The sequence below is a fragment of the Parus major genome, chromosome 2, assembly GCF_001522545.3.
Source record: "Parus major isolate Abel chromosome 2, Parus_major1.1, whole genome shotgun sequence".
NCBI classification, from domain to species: Eukaryota; Metazoa; Chordata; class Aves; order Passeriformes; family Paridae; genus Parus; species Parus major.
The window spans coordinates 45,554,759-45,577,328 of NC_031769.1; the positions used below are offsets into that span (position 1 = coordinate 45,554,759).

Genomic DNA, 22,570 nt, shown 5'->3' on the forward strand with positions numbered 1-22,570 from the left:
CTGCTGAAGAAAAAGCCCATTTTCTTATTGAGTATTCTAAAAAGGAAAATCTAAAAAGATGGAGTTTTTTTCCTTTTGAACTGACCATATTCATATTACTGTGCTGCTTTGTCACTAGTTCTTAAAATGAAGGAATCAAAATAAATGATGCAGCGTTATTCTCTGTGGCAATAATCTACTCCCAGTTTTGGTTTTGTGGTGGAAAGACACAGCTGTGATACTTGGAAGTTTCAGAAGAGGATTCTGAATTTAAACAGACATTTAAACATACATTTGGCTCTTGTGAAGTGTTTGAGTGGACTGTCATCAAAACGTGCAACCTTTGTTATGCTTGTGGACCGTATTGCTTTCTGGCACAATCCAATTTAGAAAGGTGCAGTAGAGCTGTTAGTGATAATTCTGTCATGGAAGCAACAGAAGAACACAAGACCACACAGCTTCCCTGACAGCCCTCACTATTTTCTTAATCTAACTCTTCTTGTTTCCAGAGGCACAGATTGCTGTAGTAATTACTCACGGTAATTCCATGTTCATCAAGTGAGGCAGTAGATTTTCATGAGGTAGCTGTGTGCATGCGGATAAAAGCATGGATCGTCATGCTGCCATGTCTTTTGTCTCTGCTGTCTTCTCTCATCAAGGCCATGTTGAGCTTCACTTGAAAGTCGAGTATTTGGCGTCTAGTGAATTGATGCTTTGTTGTCATCATGGTGGTCCTGTGCCACAATTTAAAAAGCTGCAGTCATGGTTAGCACAAGCTGAGACATTCTCATAAGGGTCGGATAATTGGTGGCCTGGGGTACTTAATCCCAACGTGCGCTCTCACGTCGCCACTGCTGCGCTGTGGGAACGCCACGGCGTTTAGAAGTGCTCCCTTGTGAGAGGGACATGGTTGTTCTTCCTGGTGATGGAGGGTTTGATAAAGATCGCTCCCTGACATGGATATCTCTTCCCACATTCCATAAAGCTTTAGTCACCTGTCAAAAGCTCTGTGCACAATGGCTGTTGAGTGAGATGGTCTGCACAGGGAATCAGGCTGCTAATCATTATTTCTCTAGCTTGGAAACCACTTTGAGACTTGTTTAAAAAACAAGAACTCAAACTGAAGACAAACTTGAGCTGCTTTAAAAAAACAGAAAGTTTACTCCTAGAGTAAGGGAATTAAGAATTTAATATATTAAGGTAAAGAAAGGGGCTTGTAAGAAAAAACACGTTTGACTTTGAATGCTTACAAATCCTATGTAAATTAAGATATGTGAAGGAGACTTCTTAAAATGACACCAAAAAATAGTGTTAGATCTTGTTTGAGGTAGGGCAACCGAACTGTTTTTCCTTCTCTAAAAAGAAAAGAGTGAGACTAGTAGTAAATGTCCTGTGTCAATAGCAATAAGGAAGCCATAATTAGCATTTCTCAGGTTTCCATTTTTTTCCTGCTTTATATTCATTAACATCCTGCTTTGAAGATCTAATTCTGCTTAAAAATAGTTGTAAAGGGTTGGTTCAATTAACTTCCTTGCAAAAAATTATTCTGTAAAAACAATCGCCAGAAGAGACCTGTGAGCTTCAGCATCCCTGTGTTCATTTCAGAATAATTAGATTTCTGATGTTATCTTTCATATTTTAACAAACTTTTCATACAAGAGTTGCTCATAAGTGTTATGGATGACATATAGATATTCTCTATTTCTTAAATGCCAAAATTCTGTTTCTTCAAACTTCATTTGTGCTAAAAATAAAGTTACTTCAAAATTCCAGAAGGTGAGCCCAGTGTATTAGAACTAGATGTCAGTAAGAATAGTTGGCTAATTTTTTACCAGTGGTGAATAGCTGCTTTTTCCCTTATTCTGTTTAAACAACACAAAAAAAAGAAAACCAAATTATCTGTCACTTTTCTTGTTCTCCATTTTAGGATATGGCGTAAAATCTGGCAGAGTTTTCAGTCCCAATGGTGTTAGGGACTCCAAGAAAGTATACTACCAATACAAAGGAAATTCCCTGGAACTTCACACTCATTTCTTGCCCTTTACTTTTTCAAAGTTTTCTTCAACTTCCTATCCAGCTAAGAAGAAAATGTTTTGTCTTTTTGGAATTGTATTTGTATTTTTTTATATTATTAGAATAAACATGGGAGAGTCGTTATTATGGTCATTATTGCCTCAAGAAACTTGTCTGCATGTACAAGAGTGGGCTATGTTGCAAGCCTTTTTCAAGAGGCATTACTAATTTTGAAGTTACTGCTGGGAGTTAAACAATGCCCTAAAAATATCTGACATTACCACTAATGATGGAGAATTCTAACAGGTTTTAAAACTTGCATCACTATCAGTTTACAATTTTCAAATGCTTGACATCTTACAAGGCCTACTTAGCAATGAAATAAATGTAGAGAGACATCTTTCTGCTTAAAGTTGAAAACATTGAGAAATGTTCTATGCTTGGAAATTATTGAAGTCAAATCCTTGTAATAGTGTTGGGGTATGAAGCTCTCAAGATTATTAAAAAAAAAAATATCTGGATTTCAGCTCTACCATTGCAACTGTGAATATGAAATTCAGTAAAAATCTTAAGCATGATCTTTGTTTAGAGAGTAATTCCTTTTTTTTTTTACAATATGCTTTCATAATAACTTAAGTGGCCTTTATTTTTCATGTATTGGAACAGAGTAGGAGTCTGTTCAGAAAAATGTTAAAAATAATATAAATTGAAAGCCAGTTTTGATCAGTTATAAAAATATATGTTCAATATTGTACTTCCACTCTCTTTCAGTACCTCTTAAATATTTCTTGCATCAGATACTTTCTTTTCTTTCATAAATTTTAGAAAGTTTAAAAAACTGATTTTTAGTTTTCTTTGTTTGAAAGCTTTCTGATATAAAAGAAGGAGAAAGAAAAATGTAAAGTAGGCAGTGATAGGTCTTATGCAATATCACTGGATTTTTTGCTTAATAGTTTCCAGTCAGTCAGAAATCTTTATATGTAAGCTACATTTGAGACTGTCAGTTGCAATGTATTTTCCTACCTATCCTGTGAAAAAGTGAGACAGGGAGAAGTTTTCTTTTTTATAATATTTTATGCCTATTTATAAAGATGATAAAATAGGTATTAAACAGATTGAACAGCTACTCTGAGAACTGAAAACAAAATTGGGAAATTATAGAGAAAATCATGACCGAGTCTGAAGAGATTAGGATCTCAGATTGCAAAGGGTACAGAACCTTTATCTTCCTCAAATATTACAAAATATAAATGAGATGTTCAGGTGAAAATAAAATTATTAAAAATGTGAATGTCAGGTTGTTAAAACTTACTCATTCCTAAGTTCTGCAAGTGTTTGAATGAAGAGCCACCAAACACTTCTAAAATTCTTAGTTCGTGTCCTGGGAGATTTTTAGAGTAATTTTACTTAATGTGAAAATATTTCCCTTTTTTTCCCCCTCCTATCAAGTATTTACTATGTAAACAATGTATTGTAAAGAAATTAGTCTTGAGGCTTTTTAAAAATTGCTGCAACTGTGCAAGCCTACATTATAGTGTGGTAATTCATATTGTGTCCTGGATATTCCAGGATTTCAGAAAGCTATATTGGGTTGCTTCCTTTGTTAACAAAATTAGTCATACTTAGAAGCAGTTTTTTCCCTCTCCTTGATTTTTCTGCAAGTGTAAAGTAGAACTTGTATATATGCAGTTATCTAAAGATTTAATTGCTGTGTTTCAGTGACCTGCAATGCTTAAAGACTGCACTTCTCCTTTAAAAACTTAGGTCTACCACTTTTATAACATTTGTGTTATATTATTGTGCATGAGAACTGTAGAATTTTGTGCCAAAGACAAAATTTTAATAGTTGTCCTTCTTAAGGGTTTTTATGAAACTGCTTTCAAAATAGGTTATGGACTTGGTACATCAGGCATTGTTTGGGAGCTCTAGGATATTTGTTTTACACCTAGAGCCTGTGAAAAGGTGAACATCTCCTTTGTTTATGCTTATAAAATGGGAAGAAATCTTACCCTAAAATGATGGCTCCATAAGGTAAAAGGCTACATCAGTTACTTCTCTTTATGCCATTTGTGTTTCTGAAGCACATAGTAGAGTGTCAATTGAAAGAGAGAAGGAGTTAGAAATCACCTAGGAATTTATAAATGACTCTAGAAAGTAGCCTCTGCTGTGTAAGTGGGGTTCAGGTAGCTGTCACACAGGGGTAACTCTATTTGCCTGGATCTTCAGCAAAATGAATATCATCTGAGCATTAGCCATAATGGGGTACAGGTAGCTTGCCAGGAATTCTGAATTTGTACTATCCCAATCAGTGATGACATAGGAAGCATACCAGTGAATGAGCACACCTCATCAGCATGTTAAATTCATCTTCATTCATTGTTCTTTCCAAATTTTCAGTTGTATATTGGACAGGAAAAGAGATTACGTACTTGAAGGCCTCTGTTAGACTGAGGAAGATTTTACTTGTTTTTGCTGCTTGTCTCAGAAAGATGAAGCTGTGCTGTATACTGCATTCAATTACTGGTTACATGGGTCAGAGACAGATGATGTACCTTGCTACATAGTGTGGTGCTTATCAGGTGGCTTTGTCGCCTGTAACTCTTGGAAAGGGACTGTAATATGGAACTTCACCCTGTGTAGAACATGAGGTGTGGGAAGCATCAAGGCTTTGGTCAGAGCAAATTGAATGCCAACACAAATGCATCAGGTGACATGTCAGTGATATCATTACTATTCTCTGAACTAAGTATGTTATGTTGGTTTTCACTGCTTGGGATTAATTTCTTGGTTCTCCTTCACTTGGTTAGTTGGGGTTTTTTTGTTTGTTTATTTTGTTATTTGGCTCAGATTTATGTAGTGTTTGGACTCATGGGTGTCCTGTGGGTTCTCTGCTTTATTTGGAAAGATTACATTTTAAAATCTAAAACAAAAGCTATCAACACATTTTGTTTTAAATGTTTCATATTTATAGTGCCCTAAAATGCTGTTTTCTTTATCTTCCCAGTCACATGGGAGCTTGGAGGGAACACACATACATCTCTAATGCCAGCATTGCAGATTAAAAATAGTTCTCCACAAAATGCTAACAGCTGGTTGGCTCTCTTTCCCTGCTGAAGATGCATCATATAGTATTTTCATTTTCCTGCTGTTGCCAAAATGTTAATGGATCAGGCTCTGCAAGTTTTACTTTGTAAATTCTGTTGTAATACTAATTACACTTTAACTGCATTTCTGTGAGGCTTTTCACGACTCCAGTCAAGCACCTATTATCCCATCTTGCAGATAAATAAAGAGAAAGTGGTTGAGAGAGGTGCTTTGTGCTGATTTAAAAAAAAATCAGATAATCAACACTTCTGTAAAAAAAAGTGTTATTTAGGTAGCATGGAGATGTAATGGCACTCCTGAGAACAGGTCTTCAAAATTGTGGTCCCCTGGGATGAACCCCTAACCTGTATACCTTTCTTTTACTTGAAGTACTCCAGTGCAAATACTGTGGAGAGTCTCTTGTCATAGTGACATTATAGCAATTGGCTATTGAAATCACTGTCATATTCTCTTTTCACCAGTGGTAGGAAAATGTCTAAACATTCTATTTCAAGAATGAAGATGTTAACAGCAATATTTTTCAAAAGCTCAATTTTTTTTAGATGATGTGAGTGGACAATATTATATACAATGACAAGTTGTTTCTGAACCAAGTAGAGTTATCACATAACAGCTTTTCTGTTTTTCCCCATCTTGAAATACTCAGCAAAACTCTTACCATATTAGAAGAAGTGAATCTGTTACTTTTATTTTATTTTGAAAATTCTTTTGTAAAGTCTGGCACTTAAAGTGATATTGCCTTCATATACATGATCCATAATGTTTACATTTTGGCATAAAAGATGAAGAAGCTACAACAAAATGTGGAGAGACATGAGAGTTAATAAAATAACAGATGGCAGCTGTGCTCCAATGGAAATAATTATATGCTGCCTTTTTAATAGCATAAAATCTTTGTGTTGTTTTTGATTAATACAGTAGGCTTACTGGTCATACGGAGATTAGTGTGTGATATAAACCTGAAAATTAGTTTGTTGTCACATATTATGTGATATGATAGGGATTAATTTCAGGAATGCCTTAAAATATGTTGTAAACAAAATCCTTTCTGCACTGATTGTACTAGATAGATTAATCCTGTTGCCATATGGATTTGAAATTGCCTTGGGTATGCAAAAGAAAAATCTAGATAAATGATAACTCATTTAATACTCTGTGGTTTATGTTTATGGAAAACAGAATTCCTCAGGATCTTCTAAAGGAAAACAAGAGTGTGCCAAAGGTAATTTCTGTGTTGAGTGTTCACGGATGGTAAAATTATATTTAACAGATGTTTGTAATTTTTGCAGGTAATAGCTCTAGCAGATGCAGCAGAAGAAAATCAAGCCAACATGTTCCAAGCATTTGCAAAGTTGAAAAGTGCCACCCATCTGGTGATTATGCTGATTAGTTTGTGGCAGAAGCTCAGCACTGATCAAGTTGCTATTTTGGAAGCTACGTTTTTGCCATTAGCAGAAGATACACAAGAGCTGGTAAGAGGTTCTTGAAAAATACTCATTCACGGAGCTTTAAGCCCTTAAATTCCCATATTTCTTCCTGTACTTTGCTGAAGACTGTCCTTTGAAGTAATTTAAGTAGCCTTGTTAAGTAGGTGTTCGATGCAAGCTACACTGATTTTACAGGAAAGTGGAAAAGGAGGAGTAGATTGCAGAATGTTTCAATAGAGGATATGGGTGATAACAGTTAAATTCTGGTTAACCTTTTCTTACTAAGCCAAGTAGGAGTGTCTCACATAAATTTAGCTGATTTTTACCTTCTGTCCTGTGGTTAGGACAAACAGAATAATACCCCCAGGTTTTGAAGACTGTAATATAAATGCTCTATAACATAGATGTCCACGTTCCAATAGAAATATAAAAAGTACACACAGAAAATACAGTACATACATTTAAGACTATTAATCATTTGCCATACTTTGTCCTTAGTGTATTTACAGTGGTTTATATAATGAATGAAAGTTATCTAGACAAAATACTTTGAATAGACAATTTCCTTGTATTCCAAACCATGCTCTATATAGTTCTGCATTCTGTAGATGTCTTGCTAATTCTGTTTTGATTTAATGAGTGTGACCAGGTGAGATTGTGTATAAAATCTGGAAAACGGTCTGTGAAGAAAAAGAATACTGTTTATATCTACACCTAAGGTCCACAGCTAAACATTGCTTTAGTTGAATTAAAGAATGCTCTCAACTTAATTAAGAGTTGATCCTGGTTAGTTTCAGGAATTATCTTAATTAAAATTACATTAATTTTAATTTTCATGCTCTGCACAGGGTTTTTACAATGTACAGTGAATCCAAATTTTGGTGCATACTCAGAATACTTAGAATGGTTTGTGGTCTTTTAGAAAGCTTGTGCTAGGTTCCAAGTGAATCTAGGATCTTCTGCCATTTCCACCTGGGGGGCAAAAAGTGTTTTGGCATTTTACATGATATTGAGTCATGGCAGGCAAAGCAAAACAGTTTTGTTGAGATTTGTTTTGGATTTAGTCCTCATTTAAACTTGGAAAATCAAGCTTCATGACTGAGGAACGTGCATTCTCACAAACTGAATTCAAAGAAAGTTCCTATGAATCTCCTAGAACCCCAAACAAATGTTTTTTACGTGACTACTTTTTATTTTGCTATCAGAAATTGGGTTGCTTTGTTGCAAGTTTTTCTAAAATACGGTACAATTTGTTGTGTCCTGTAATTCAGGCTATTACTTCAGTCTGTATCTTGGTGTGGATTTAACATGGTGGTTAACTATGTTCTGTGTTCAAGCTGTAAGACTTCACATAAGTGTTGTAAGGATGTATATCCTGCAGAGCAGTCAGGATGAAAAATGTAAACTACCAATAACTGGAGGTGGAAATAGAAGCAAAACCTTTACAAAATACTGAATTACATGCCATATTGAAGTTGTTATGGTACCACAGAAATCTGAATGTAATTTAAGAAGCTTAGGCAGGGAATGGGGAAATCTTTTGACATACCAATGATATTTAGAGACAGAAGCTCCTAGCTGGTGTTCAGGTTTCCTTGTAAGCAGTGAAGTAGAACACTAGTGAAAGAAAATACTCTGAAGAATTTTTATTTACTCTTCAAACAATTCTGGACAATGGTTTGTTGTATTTTTATTTGGAGGGAATGTGTCAGAAGGCAGTTTGGATGCAGTCTACACTTCCAGAACATTTTGTGCCTTGTGAGCATTAAACTATGGAAGTGTTTTCTTAAAAAAAGGGAAGTGTTTGGAATACACTGTTAACATAAAAAGAAATGCCTCTTTTACCATAACATCAACATTATTCTCGTACATGCCATTTCATTTAGAGCAGATTGTGTCTTGGTTTCTAGACCTGGCAATCACTTCAGTTAGATATTTAGCAAATATGAAAGTGGCATTCTCTGTTCTCATTGTGTCACCATTTTTTCTCAGACTGCTAAGTGGTTTCTGTTGCTGCAGACTTTTGTCTAAGAAGATATAAAATTTGTGTTTTCATGTCTACAAAGATATCGTGGAAGAAATACTGCAAACCTGCATATTTTCTGCGGATAACAGATATTTGGCATCATATTTTGTTTCTGGCAGTAAACTTCTAGCTAACACCTAAATAGCACTGCTATGATAAAACCGACTAAAAGTCAGTTCAGTGTTGGAAATAAAAGGAAATTCCTCTTTTTCAGTGATTCTTTCATGAATGCTGCACAGTTGTAGAAGTATAGCATCAGAAATTGAGTAAGATCTCTCAGGTCTCAGTGGGATAAATGAACTAATTCTTCTGCTAATGAAGCCACTAAGAAATTGATGCTAAAACTGAAGAAAAGTAGTTGCAGGGAAGTTAGGCATTCTTTTGTCCAATGTACTTTGTTACTGTGGGATTAAAATAAAATCCATATTCAGAATATAGAAGTATATATTAATACTGTTTCAGAGCATAGTGTTACAGCTGCATGGAAGCTATGCTTTCAAATGCATATTGGTTTTGAGTCCTATGTTTTTCTATCTGTTGAAATACACAGTGGAAAAACACTTTAGGATGCTTTTGGAGACAAAAGAATCCATGATTTGTTAATAATGTTAAAAATGTACCAAAGGTTTTGTTACATGAATCATTTTTTTCAGAAGAGTTGGTCACTGTTCTGCTAAACTAACACATTTTTGATTAGCTTCTGACAGGGACTGACAGCAATTTGAGGTATTATAAAGTCTGAAACAAACACCCCCCACCCTTACAATTCTAATGGGTGTTTTTCAGTGATTATCCTTTACCAAGCTGAGTTTTCTAGATAGAAAAAGATATTTGGAAAATGCTGAATTTGTGACAAAGCATATGTTTACGATAGGAAATCCGTTTGGGTCAGGCGGGAATTTGTCCAGGCTAATTTAAAGGGTTCAAAGGGTTCATGCTACATGGGGTAGTCTTGATATAATGGTTGGATGGCGTCTGGATTGACTGATGGCTCATATGCTTGATGGTTAAGGTATTAATGCTTTCTTTGTTTAAGACATTACAAAGGGAGAATATGTCTGTCAATACAAACATTCTGACTTTAAGACTGATGGAGGGCCCTTGGCAGTACAGCCATCAACAGCAACTTTACTGAAGAGTAAATATTTTCATAGTTCTCCTGATGTTACTAAATAATGATGTACAAATGCTTCATTGCTCAGAATCATTCCTTGCTTGTCACAGTTAAATTTGTGTTACTATAGTTAATAGTAATAGCTATCAACCGGTGTTGAGGAAGTACATTTCCATCTTTATTTACATTTGGAGTCATACCAACCAAGTAAATGTCTGTATTAGAACTTAAGATTTTACTGAAGTTGTAATTTAAAAGAAAAATATGCCTGAGGGTGAAATGCATATTTTAATTGACTCTATGATTTACAGTAATTAACTTACATTAGGGACTATAAATTTACCACTTCACAGTGTTGATTAGATAAAGTTGAAAAATATACTTTAAGGCAATGATGAAAAAGAAATGGTGTTAGAAAAAACTCCTGAATTGCCTCTTAAAGTCACAGGGGTTACTATCAAATGTGTCTCTGCTTTTTGTAAGATGATGTGAATGTATTTCACAAGAAAAAGAAAGTCTTTCATTTGGGAAAGACTAGATAGCCTTCTAAGTTTAAAGCATGATAGCAAATGAGTTTTGCTCTAGAGCTCTTGGGTAATGTAAAAAATATCATTTTGTGGAAAGAATCTTTTACTGAGAGTAAACTCTCCAAATCAAAGGTAAGGTTATTTCTGTAATTACAGCAGGATTAATTCTGTCATGACTGACATTAGAAAAAATTTTCTCTGAATTTTCCATTGCGGTCCAGTACTTTTGAAGCTTTGAGCTAATCGTTGCATCTTTGGCAAAAGTAATTTTTATGAACTCTAATTTTTAGAATTTATTGGAAGTTGTCACTTTAATTCTTGTAATTAATCCAACCTAGTCCTTGATTGCAGTACAAATCATCTGGAATTAGTTTTTTGTGCCTTTTATTTTCTACATTCCACTTGTCATTGTAACCACTTCTTACATGCAAAGCCCCAACTGTGTACCGGAATGAAATATTTAAAAATAGGCTGAAATATTTAATATTTTCTTGTTTTCCATAGGCTAGTACAAATTATCTTTTAGTTAAAATTTCTTAAACGTAACAAAAAACTCCACCCCAAACCCAATAAACCAACAAAATACCCCAAAACCACCACAAGGCTGTGGCCCATGATGATGGATAACTTGGAACTAGTTTTCCATATGGTTGTATTCTTTATTATTGTGAACAGACAAGTTTACAGCAGATACATTAGGTTTATTCCCCTCCTTCATTTTAGAAACAAGGTGGATAATGCATCTGCAAGTGGTTTTAGAGAGAAAAAACACATGAATTTTGTTGCCGTTTTTCCAGCTTTGAAAATTATGTTAAATGACCTTGAATAACTTTTTTTAATGATCAAAACTAATAGATAAGTCTTTCTCCTATTTGAATCAATGCCATGCAACAGGAAGATGCTTCTGGTACAATGAAGCATCTAAATTGAAAATAAATATGGGAAAAAAAGCTAGTAAGTTTTAAACCCTTAATCACCAGAATAAAGGGAAGGCAGTTACAGCTTTTCCAAATGAACCCCATAATTTTTCAGTAAAAAAGATCAGTCTTCCTGAAGTTTAGTTTGGCTCAGATGAGGGTCAGAAGGTGAAGAAATGAGTTTACCACTCTTCCCTGGGCAGGGAAAGTCCTGCATTGGGGAGAAAGGTTAAAAATGGAGTAGTGATGCCTGGGTTCTGTCTGGGTTCCTTTGCTCCTGCGTGTGTATGTGACCCAGCTGGACAATAAGAGAATTAAGAAAGCATGGTTCAAGTACCTCAAATATTCTTTTATAGTATGTTTTGATATGGAAATCAATGCTCTGCCTGCTAGCAACATACCGGACTATACCAGAGATAACTAGAATCATAGAAACTTCAAGGTTGGAAAAGATTTTCAAGATCCTGGAGTCCAACCTTTGTCATATCCAGTCGTTTCCTGAACACCTCCAGGGATGGTGACCCCACCACCTCCATGGGCAGCCCATTCTGATGTCCAGCCTGAACCTCCTTTGGTGCAGCTTGAGACTTTGTTGTCTTGTCCTGTTGCTGGTTGTACAGGTGGGAGAGGCTGCCTCCTACCTGGCTGCACCTTCCTTTCAGGGAGTTGAAGAGTGTGGTAAGGTCTCCCCTTTTCCCTCTCCTTTTCTCCAGGCTACACAACCCCAGGTCTCTCAGTGGCTCTTAATATGAGTAGGTGGACAGAAGAATATGTGGTTGTAAAGCCACTAAGTTACTGCAATTGTTTCTACTTTTATTTGTTATCCTTAAAAGCAGACTTTCAAGCTGATTGATTATTTGACAGTGTTGGAATGTCTAAACACAGAAGACGAAATGTTAAGTAACTTGGACAAAAGAAGGAATTTGAAGAGATGGTCTTACTACTACTGCAAGCACTATCACAGTTTCTTTAAGTGTCTGCTAATAATTTTCTTCCTGCAGTTAATTTTATTTACTGAGAAGACAGTGGGTTATGGCAGCAATAGCAAATTGAAGGCATTGCACTACTATGTAGTGATCTTTGTGCGTAGCTAAATTCATGTGATTCCTCACAGTGAATTCTCTGGGTAGAACAGAAAAGTGCCAATATTCTGTTGATCTGAGAAAGACTTAATGTGGTATGTTGGAAACTTTTATGGATTAGTGAAAATTTATAATATATCTTTATCTATGCTTTCCCCTTCAAAAGATTATCAAAACAAGTTATGCCCAATTGTATTTTCATATTTTTTATCATTTGCTGTTTTTCTGGGGTTTGATAAGAAGGGGTAAGGTTTTAATTTTTTTAACAGGTTTGCTTCTGGTGGTTGGCAATACAAATGGTTTTCAAAAAATAAAGCTTTCTCTATTTCTTTGAGATGGCATAAAATTGATTTAATCAAAATTATGCAGAAATAGGTTTGGTATGCATTATGAATTGTCAAAGGACAAAAAGAACTCTTGTTGTACTGTTGTGTTGTATTCTTGTCTTGTTTAGTTGTATTGCCTGAAAACTGTATCAAGCTCAGAACAAGCATTCAACCTTCGTAAAAACCTTATGCTAATGGAGAATCTGATATACCTATTGGTCATATGTATTTTAATTAAAAAGTTTTGAGAATTAATTTTAACTTGAGCATTCATCTTATTTTTTTCTGCTGGTATTGGAGATCCTAAAGTTAATCTTCAGTGCGCTGTCTCTTGTTGTAAGCAGAGACCTACTTAGGAATCTTATTTCTTGGTGTAAATTAGTCAAGGCAGAACTGTGTTCTGCTTCGATTAGTTTGCTTCCAGCATATATCACCTTCTTTTAAAGTAATTTGGATACCCTGTGAAATACAGCAGTTGTCCCAAGAGATGTACTCTTTGTTTGATAAATTAAATAAGCTTCTGTTATCAGACATCTTTCTTTATGTAATATTGTAATAGGGACCTCTAAACTTTCTCGTTAGGGTGATCTGTCTGGTTCAGGTACAAAGAGCCATTTTAGTGTAGTAGTAATTAGTGAGTATGTGGTGCATACCAGCAGTTCAGATCAGTTGTCATCTAAACTGCTTAATGACAAGAATGATGCATTACAGTGATTACAGAAATGTTGTTCAGCAAAGGGTCTCAACACTCAATATATATATAATCAGTGGCTCTTTCTTTTGCTTTTCTTTTTTCTTTTAAAGAAGTTTATTGTCAGTGGAGAATTCCCTTGATATAGTGTCCGAGTTGGAAGATCCTCAGACTCTTGCTATGCAGCCTTCCAGTAAAAGGGTTTAGAAGAAAGATAGGGATTTTTCACAAGGGCATGTAGTGGTAGGTCAAGGAGGGTAGGTTTAGATTAGAAAATAGGAAAAAATTCTTTTCTGTAAGGGTGGTGATGCACTGGAGCAGGTTGTGTACCCCCCATTCATGGAAGTGTTCAAGGTCAGCTTGGATGGGGTTTTAAGTGACCTGGTATAGTGGAAGGTGTCCCTGCCTATGGAACTGGAGGATCTTGAAAGTCCTTTCCCACCCAAACCATTCTATGATTCTGTGTATTGATCAGTACTGTACTAGTATATTAGAAATGTAATGGGATTTATGATTGATTGTAAAATTCTGATGGAATTTCTTATATACTGAAACAACAAATCTGTTTCAGCATCACTAGCGTATGACCTTAATATCTCCTAATAGGAAAGGATTTAGAGAATTGAAAATCACATATTTATTGTTGATTTTACTTTGATTGGCATCAGTTCAAAACTATGATACTGTTAATAATAACAATATACTGTAGTGTTATGTTAGTAACATTGTATCTAACCATAGCTCATGGCATTTTCTGAGAAAATGAGTTAGTTCTAATAATTTTGTTAAGTTCTGTGTTTCTAATGAACATGTAACAATGGTATGCAGCTAAATTAATAATTTTTCTTAGATCTCATGGTCAGAAATGTTTCTGAGAGGGTGTATCAAGATCTAATCACCAAGCTAATCTTTGTTTTTTGGGGCAAGTGGGGGGAACCTGCTGTGGTGAGACTATTTTTGGTCCTGAAGTTGTTGATGGTTATTCTTGGCTCTAAGTTAAAATCATGTAGCATTCTTTAGTCATTACTAGATAACATATAGGTATTGTTCACATGGTGTGCTGTTGTATAATCTGTCTACTGGAATGTACAAATATATCATGTCAGAGATAGGTAGATAGGGATATCATACAGAAGATGTCATATGAATTTTTCATCTTGTTACAAGATCCCAGAAAAAAAACTCGCTTTTTGTTTTTACCATGATTTTTAGAGTAGTCATTTTTTCAGATGGATTTATTTTTCTTTTACTTAATGGCAATATGCTTTGTCTTAATTCCTAGATTAAGAAGGATATTTCACAGGTAGTGAGAGGCTTACATTAAAATAGGCCAGATTAAGGAAATATAAAAATTGCACAATTTATGTTCTCCATCATCTCCTGGCTTTTTCAATGAAGTGAAAGTTTGAAAAAGCAAAAATATAGTTTAGACATCTCAAAAGTAAAACAGTTTATAAATTGAATCTGTACAAACAGTGGAAGAGTTAATGAATTTTGCTTAAGACACTGTTGTCCCTACAACAAAAACAACCCAAAACCCCCTAGCACAAAAGTGAAAGTTGGCTATCCAAGTAAACATGCAAGTCCATTTTACCACTACTCAATTTGTCCTCATCTGTGCCTTTTGGGAGAATAGAAATTCCACAATTTGAAGCAACAGAACTGAGTTTAAAGATAGCAGTGTGCAGTTCTAAAGTAATGTGAGAATTTAAATAGGAAATGAACTTTATAACAATTTTTTTTTCCAGTTATAAAATATTTTAGTGTGTGTGCTTCCATATTTCACAGGCTTTGGAAACATACTCATTTGTCAGTATTTCATAGGATATTGTATTGGCAAACTACTAAGAGATAAATTGGAAGATGGAAAGTTCATCTCCAAGAGTATCAGTGATATAAAAGATGGAGTATGGGCCGAGATGCAATGAGAAGTTTCAATAACCTTGTTTTAGCACAAGTTTTATCTACTTTTTTCCTCTAGGCTGAGTGTAACAAGGTCTGATTCCTTTTCCCCATATTAAAAATTTTCTTGCTGGGCCTAACTGTAGAGTTCATATATGACAGACCTATTGCTGGACATGTAGCATTCTTCAGCAAGGTGCACAACTCCTGGTGTGTTTTCTTGCCTGCAGACACGTTTGACAACCTCTGCAAGACCCAAATAGCACCTCAGTTTTCCTGGTGAGAAGTTATTAAGGAAAAGAAAGATGAAGTGTTAGATGATTTCAGTGCTAAAAATCAAGACAACAGACTTCTGAAGCTGGCAACAAAAGAAGTCAAGCCATTTCATTAATGTAGTAGAAAGGAACAAGTGTTTCTTTCATCAATTCCTAGAAGGGATCAATGATGATAAGAAGTCATGCTAAAAAGAAGATTAATATGAAAAAAATCTCTCAAAAATTCAGGTTTGGGAAATAGTGTCTGCAGAAACCCATGAAGTAGGATTCATTAATATTACAAGAAATAAGCATTACTAGATTAATAACTGTAGAATTATATAGTTATAATTTATCCTTTGAAGAAGTATGACCTTTTCCCTGTCTCTTACCCACTCTTAAAAGACCACTGTTGTCCAGGAAAAAACCCAACAAACCAGGTGTTAGGAAACACTCTGTATTGCTCCAATTTTGAGATATGAGACAACTTGAAAGAAGAGTTGAGTAACACAGATAAATACTTGTTAAGAAGAAGCCTAGTGATCTAATTATAATTTAATTTTAATCTAATTTTGTAATGTGCAAATGAAGAACATCCAATGTGAAAGGAGGCAGCCTATATGGAAACTTGATTGCAGTATACAGAGGTTAAATTTTCATGGAGAAGCAAATAAAACCATCATCTATATTCATCCTGGTATATAATTTTTTGGTGAAGCATGCACTTTCCTGAGAGTAAATTACTAATCTCAAAAGCATACAAGAGTTTAGTAGTGTTAGAAATATTATGACTATGATCCCCACCCAGAATTTTTCTTTCTTACAGGTTTTGCTTTCTTACACTCTTCAGTCATGTTACCAGTTGTTTAATACAGAAAACTCTACAGCTGCTGATAACCACAACTCTTTTTTCTGTGAGCAGGACTTTGCTCAGTATTTGACTTGAAAAATAAATTAAAATCTCAAAAGATAGAAGTCATATCCTCATGCATGCAGCTTTCATGCTTTCACCTTTATTTAGTAATGCTCACTTTGCTGGATTCCTAAAACACCCACTGCTTTTAATATTGCTCTTCTACAGTTTGATTTTTCCATTAGATTAGTTTAGGAGCACCATTTCTAAAAGAAAAATATCGCCTATTCTATAAGATAATTTAAAAACCACTGTTTTGATTGCTGAGCCATATGCATTTTTAACTTTCTTTCCATATCTGAAGACACTATAGAAGGAGAGCTTGGCAAACCTTATTTTATAGTTAAATGTCCACAGAAGAGAATCCTCCAAAAACTGTATTTATTTTTAATGCAAAAGTGTTTGGTGGTTTGGGAATTGAACTTCAGAGGGCGAAAATACCAGGGAAACTTTTAAACAAGTGTACTTTCCAGGCAAGTGTACTTTCCAAGAAAAAATCTGTCATAAAGATTTTTCTCAGGTAAAGTTGCCATAGGCTATCAATATGTATTTACCAAGTAGGACTCAAAATGAAAAGTTCTTATAGAGAGTTATTTATGCTGCTGTAGTTCCTATTAAATAAATATTTCCATATTGAGCAGATAAAGTTGCTCTTTCTGTTATGACTGGCATTTACAGCAGAGCTGTGCAGGAATTACAAGTGTGTCTGTGATAGACTTTTAAATGGATCCACTTTATTCACAAAGGATTTTTGCTAAATCTGATTTTTGCAGTCTATTAACCTCAAAATGTGAGAGACTAGTATTTGAATTAGATGTAAAAAAATAGTTGCTGGCATAAATACTTAATATTAAATAACTGCACAGATCTATTTTGCTATATCCTAACCAGTTTGATAAATATTGTAAAGAAATCTCATAGTTTCCTGTACAAGTCTTGATTCCTTTCTGTAGTCTTTTATTTGTTTTCCTTTACAGACTGTTCAAGTTTTTGCCTTAAATATCTGTTGTGCCCTACAGGAGCCCTGCAGAACTTGATTGATCATACTGTGGTCAGTTATCAAGATGTAACCTTGTACTTCTCAGGGATTTGCATTTTCTTTTGTCCCTTGTTTGGCATTTATTTCTTGTGTTTGAAGTAACTTTGTTTGGAGTAGGCAAATTCGCCAAGTCCAAACCCTTAATAAGATTTAAAAGTCCATAATGGCTGTAATGTAGCTCTTCACAGTAGTTTGACTTCAGAGTATCGTCTCACAAATAAGGATGGTTTCCATGATTTAAAGCAAAATTGATTAATCTACTGTTTTGAATTATTTTTCTAGAACTACATATAATACTAATTTTCCTCCTTTTTTTATTTTTTGTTGTTGTTGTTCTGTCTCTTACTTTGTCTGGGATGTTCAAGTATATCCTCACTTTGATATTTTTTTCATCAATCTATGAATTCCTATTAGAACTGAATTTCTTTAAATGACAGTAGAAGTCAGAATCAAGTTAATATTATGAACATTATGCATCGTAAATGATTTAAAGAAAGATATGACTATAGAGAGCAGGTTTAATCTAAGAACTTCAATTGAGATTTTTTTATTGTGTGCTCAGTACGAATGTCCTTCTTAGGCACTTAATAGGTTTGGAATGTATTTAAGCTTGAGTCATTTGTCTGGATTTTCATCAGACTTGAATTCCACTACTCTGTAGGATTTTGCCAGTTCTCTGTTTTTCAGTTATCTCAGTGGTAGGTTTTTGTTATTTATATATGTGAAGGTGCTTTTGCTTTGTTTTTTTTTATGCAAACGTGAATTGTAGAAGATTCTAGATAATCTGTGACTGGTGTTTCTAATAAATTGTGTTAAATAAAACTGGTTTTATATTGTTGCAAGTATCATTCTTCAACCAAGAGTTATTTTTTCTTAGAAAACATTTTCTTAAAAAATATACTCTCTTGGCACATCCAACGATGTAATACATTAGGACTTAAGTAATATTTTGCTGCATTTTTTTTTCTGGGTGCTAAATAGACATTGAGTATACTGGTTGGCCTTTTCTTCCAATTCTTTTCAAAAGGTCTCCTGAAGGCTTTATTAATCTGTTTTTAGCCATAATTTTTCAGGGACACTCAAAAGGAGGGTTTTTAATTTCCATTTCTGACAGCACAGGCAGATGTTGCATGCCTGCTTTATGGCTTCTGTGGCTGTTATCTCCTCTTTGAGACAAATAGATCAGTTAGAAATATAGAATATGCTTGAAGAATATGAGTTAGGAGGACTGGTACCACAATAAATTCCTGGCCAAATTTACTGATGGTCTGTGCCTGTGTTGGGTACTACCAGGTCAGTAGCTGTGGATTACTGGTTTGTATGTGTAACAAAAAGATAATGTTTTTAATCACTGTAAAAGCAGAGTGCTTTTACACAAGAGCGTTTCTTGTGAATTAGCTTATACAATGCTTTCAGATACAGAAACCTCTTCTTTGGTGTTTAAGCATAAAAGCTTACACAATATGTAATTCATATTGTGAACTTTCAAGTATTCTAGGAGTTTTGAAAACTGATGAAATCACTATTTTGTCTAAAATAAAGAAATAAGATATAGACAGCCAAATTGTAAGAATTCCCATAATTTGGCTGGCACCAATTTTCCATAGTTTATACAGTATATTTCACATTACATTTGAATTCTTTCAGAGCTGCCTTGATTGTCACTCTAGGATAAATCATAAATTATATCATAGGCAGCTTGGAAAAAGGCTGTTGCCTTAGGAATATTATTAATAAAGATAAAGGCTTTCAAGGTAAAAGATATACAATCAAATACTTGTCTGGCTTATGCACACAACATAGGAATCTTGTTCAAGTTTGACTGATAGGCTATTAGGATTATTTATTTGTACTTAAGGCAAATAGTATTCATTTGTAGATCTCTGAAATATGCTAACTATAAATGTATTAAGAAGGTACACTATATGAGTAAACCTACCAAATCTGACAATAGGCCCTATCTCAAACTTCTCCCACACATAGGTGCTCTGTGTCTCTTCACAATAGCAATATGGAAATCCTTCTCTCAGATCCTGCCCCTGTCTATGTCTTGTTGACCTTGTTTTTGACCATCTAAACTCTTGGGGAATGGAATCTTGCCGCCAAGTGTCAGGCTACAAACAAGGTACTCTGGATGAAGCTTTTTGCCAGAGTGAGATTGAATGTATAATTATGGTCACACTCAGATATTCCATGACATGTGAGGATTCTTTGTGGCAACTTGTATGGAACAAAAGTGATATGTACTAATATGCTATTAGCCATGCTAGTATCACAAGTCTACCTTTGGTCTTCCATGTAAAACTGAATACAATCAAATACTCTGCAATCAATACCTGCAGTGTATTTGATTTGGTTAAAAGAAAGTGCCAATCTCTTCCAATTACCTAAAATAGAAAAATAATAATGCACATATGCAAAACATGAAGCCTAGCCTTTCCCAATGAAAAAGTAAAACTGATGAATTAAATATTTTTCTTATGTATTTAAATAAGATACAGAATTTGGATGATTTAATAATGCCTTTTTCTGTGAGTCTTGGCTGACATTTATTGTCACAGTCAGGGCAATGCTCACTGGTCGTAGAATAATGGGTTACTGGTATCACACACCTGAAGGTGATACTTTCGGTCCTCAAATATGCAGAATACTACAGTGAAAGCCATTAGTGAATATTACAGCTGTGGCAGTAGAAACATTCTGCAATGTGGGCTATAGACGAGAATACTTGTATTTTCAAACATCTTTCAGCTTTTTTAACATGTGAAGAATTTTTCTTGTTCCTGCAATTCTTCCCTTGCACTAATAAAAATTGCTGACAAATGCAGTCTTATTTGCAGCCATTAATTCTTAGCTGTACAAAATCACCTGAACAGTTTTCTAACAAGTTTTTTTTTTTCATTTAGAGGTAGCTTTTGTCTACTCTTTCATTAATCATAAAATCTGCTTTGGATTTGACTGGACTTACTAGGTCAACAGACCTTGAATTGGAGAAGATAGTTTTATGGTCTACTGAGAAACCAATTTTACATGGAAATGAAATACAAGACAAGGGTTGGAAAATGTTAAGGCTGTAGTATAAAGTAAAACATACCTGTGTGAGCCAAGGACAGAATACTAGCCACTTTTAATTTCCTGACTTTTGTTAGCTTGTAATTCAGTGCTTTTATTTAAATGCTTTTGCCTGCAATTTTACAACTTATTTGGAGAGACATATTGGCCAGCTTCTGAGCTACTGTATGCTGACAACAGTTAATCATGTGTTTCTTTGTCTTCTAGTGAAACTCAAGATTCTTATGTTTATGTTGTTCTTATTTTTCATGATTTGTAGTATAATTAGGAGTGGCTGGCTTGGCTGTTTTTGGTGCTTTGTACATATTAAGTTTCATTGCCCAGTGTGTGGGAATGTAGACAGCATTTACCAGCTCATTAACCTCTTTAAATTGGCTGCAGAATGGATGATTTCCTGTCACCATCACAGGTCAGTGGATGCATTGCATTCTAATGGACTCTTTCTAGAATATTTGAAAAATGCTAAGCTACTACAGATTTGATTGATTGATTGGCATGATTTTTCGAATTTATGTGGGTTTTGTTCTAATTTATGGATTTTTTTATGGGGGGAAATCTAGATAAGATAATAGGTTAATGTTATTTTTCTGAAGTCAGAAAGGCAAATGCTGACTAAGAAAGCAGGTGATCCTGTTCCTCTACAAAATGTAAATATTTTACACACACACACATCACATTTCAGGGACACTCCGTATAGAGAGTGTTTGGACAAGGACGAAATGCATATGACTGTGTGGCCTCATTGGTATACTTGAGCATTTGTAAGTGTCTGCCCTGGATCTGTTCTTAGGAATTTAACAAGATCACGAAGGTGGCCTTTGATTCTATGTGTTAAAAGAAGTGTCCTTCACAAAAGCAATTATGTATTTAATTGAAGAGATCTATAAACCTTATTTGCTCAGCGGGCTATGGCAGGGTTGACACCATTATTCTTTCAAATGTTACTATTACTGAGTCATAGAAATTTGCATAGGTAGGCAATTTTGCTGTTTGGCTGAGCATTTTCAATCAAGTAGAATACATCATGAGAAAGTGCTTGAAAACTAGAAGATTCTGGTTTGTGTTAACTGGGTACCTGAATTTTCTTTTCTGAGTACTTGCCTCATAAAGAGCAGTCTTGGTGTTACTTTCTGTTAGTTTATCAGCAAGTAGAGCTGGGTTATTCCAGATTGTCATGTCAAAACTTCTGAAGTCACTAAAGAATTGCCAAAATAAGTCCCAGCCCATCAGAAACATTGAGAGAGCAAATATTAATACTACAGTGATGAATTATACTTTTGTGTTCATGTAGGCAGCACATACATAGAACTTGCTTACAGGTGGCTGAATACTAAGAGATGTTGTCATTCGTGGAGTTAGCAGACCACAAAGCTCTTTATGTTAGTTTCTAACTCCATCCAAGCTCTGAGATTGTCATGAACAGGCATGAGAAAGCTCTGTGACTGACTCAAAGTTCATTAATTATAGATGCTGTGGATTAATCACATAGGCTCATCACAGAGTGTAATTTAAGATTCCATCTTAAGATCAAGAGGAGTCAATCTGCATGTCATACTGCAAAAATGAGATAGATGTCATATATTAGATTTTATGCATTAACCTAATAACCTTGTCACAAATAGTAGGACTTTTCCTATCCAGGATTCTTACTTAAAGGAATGCCTTTGATTTGTTTGTGTCACTGAAAACCACAGTACAGATTACAGACTCAAAGCTAACTTTTAAATGTGCTATTCAAGGTGCTTAGTGAAAAGAAACGTACTTGCTTTTACTGAGTATAATTTGTTTGCTTTAACTGGAAGTGATTACTAAGCTGGTCTTTTCATAAATATTTACAGCTTGGCACTATGCTGAAATCAAAGTCCCTGTTCATCACAACACTGACACACCTCAGCTCATAACTTCAGGTTAATTGATTTGATAAATGGGTACTGAATATCTGTAGGTTTCTGTTACAGTCATGATGTTCTCTGCTACTGGCATATTATGAGAATCTTTGTGATTCCAAGGAATGTATAATCGATGCATATTTTTTCCCTGGCCTTGATGTATCATCATCATAATATTATATACTACATATTATGCTTTTATTTACATCTGGATTCTGTTCTTAATTTTAAAATGTCACAATCAGGAGCTTCTAGTTTTCAGTTATTAATGCAATGACAGAATTTAACTGTTCT

At 34.7% G+C, this 22,570-nt stretch overlaps 1 protein-coding gene across 7 annotated transcripts in view; it reads left to right on the plus strand.

The window, feature by feature from the left end:
• Positions 1-22,570, plus strand: part of BBS9 (Bardet-Biedl syndrome 9) — a 281,332-nt gene that overhangs the window by 118,486 nt on the left and 140,276 nt on the right. For all 7 annotated transcript variants that reach the window (XM_033511950.1, XM_033511949.1, XM_033511954.1 and 4 more), the window contains one exon: positions 6,387-6,569. In XM_033511950.1, the coding sequence (XP_033367841.1) occupies positions 6,387-6,569 (183 nt within the window). The remainder of the gene's footprint in view (positions 1-6,386; positions 6,570-22,570) is intronic.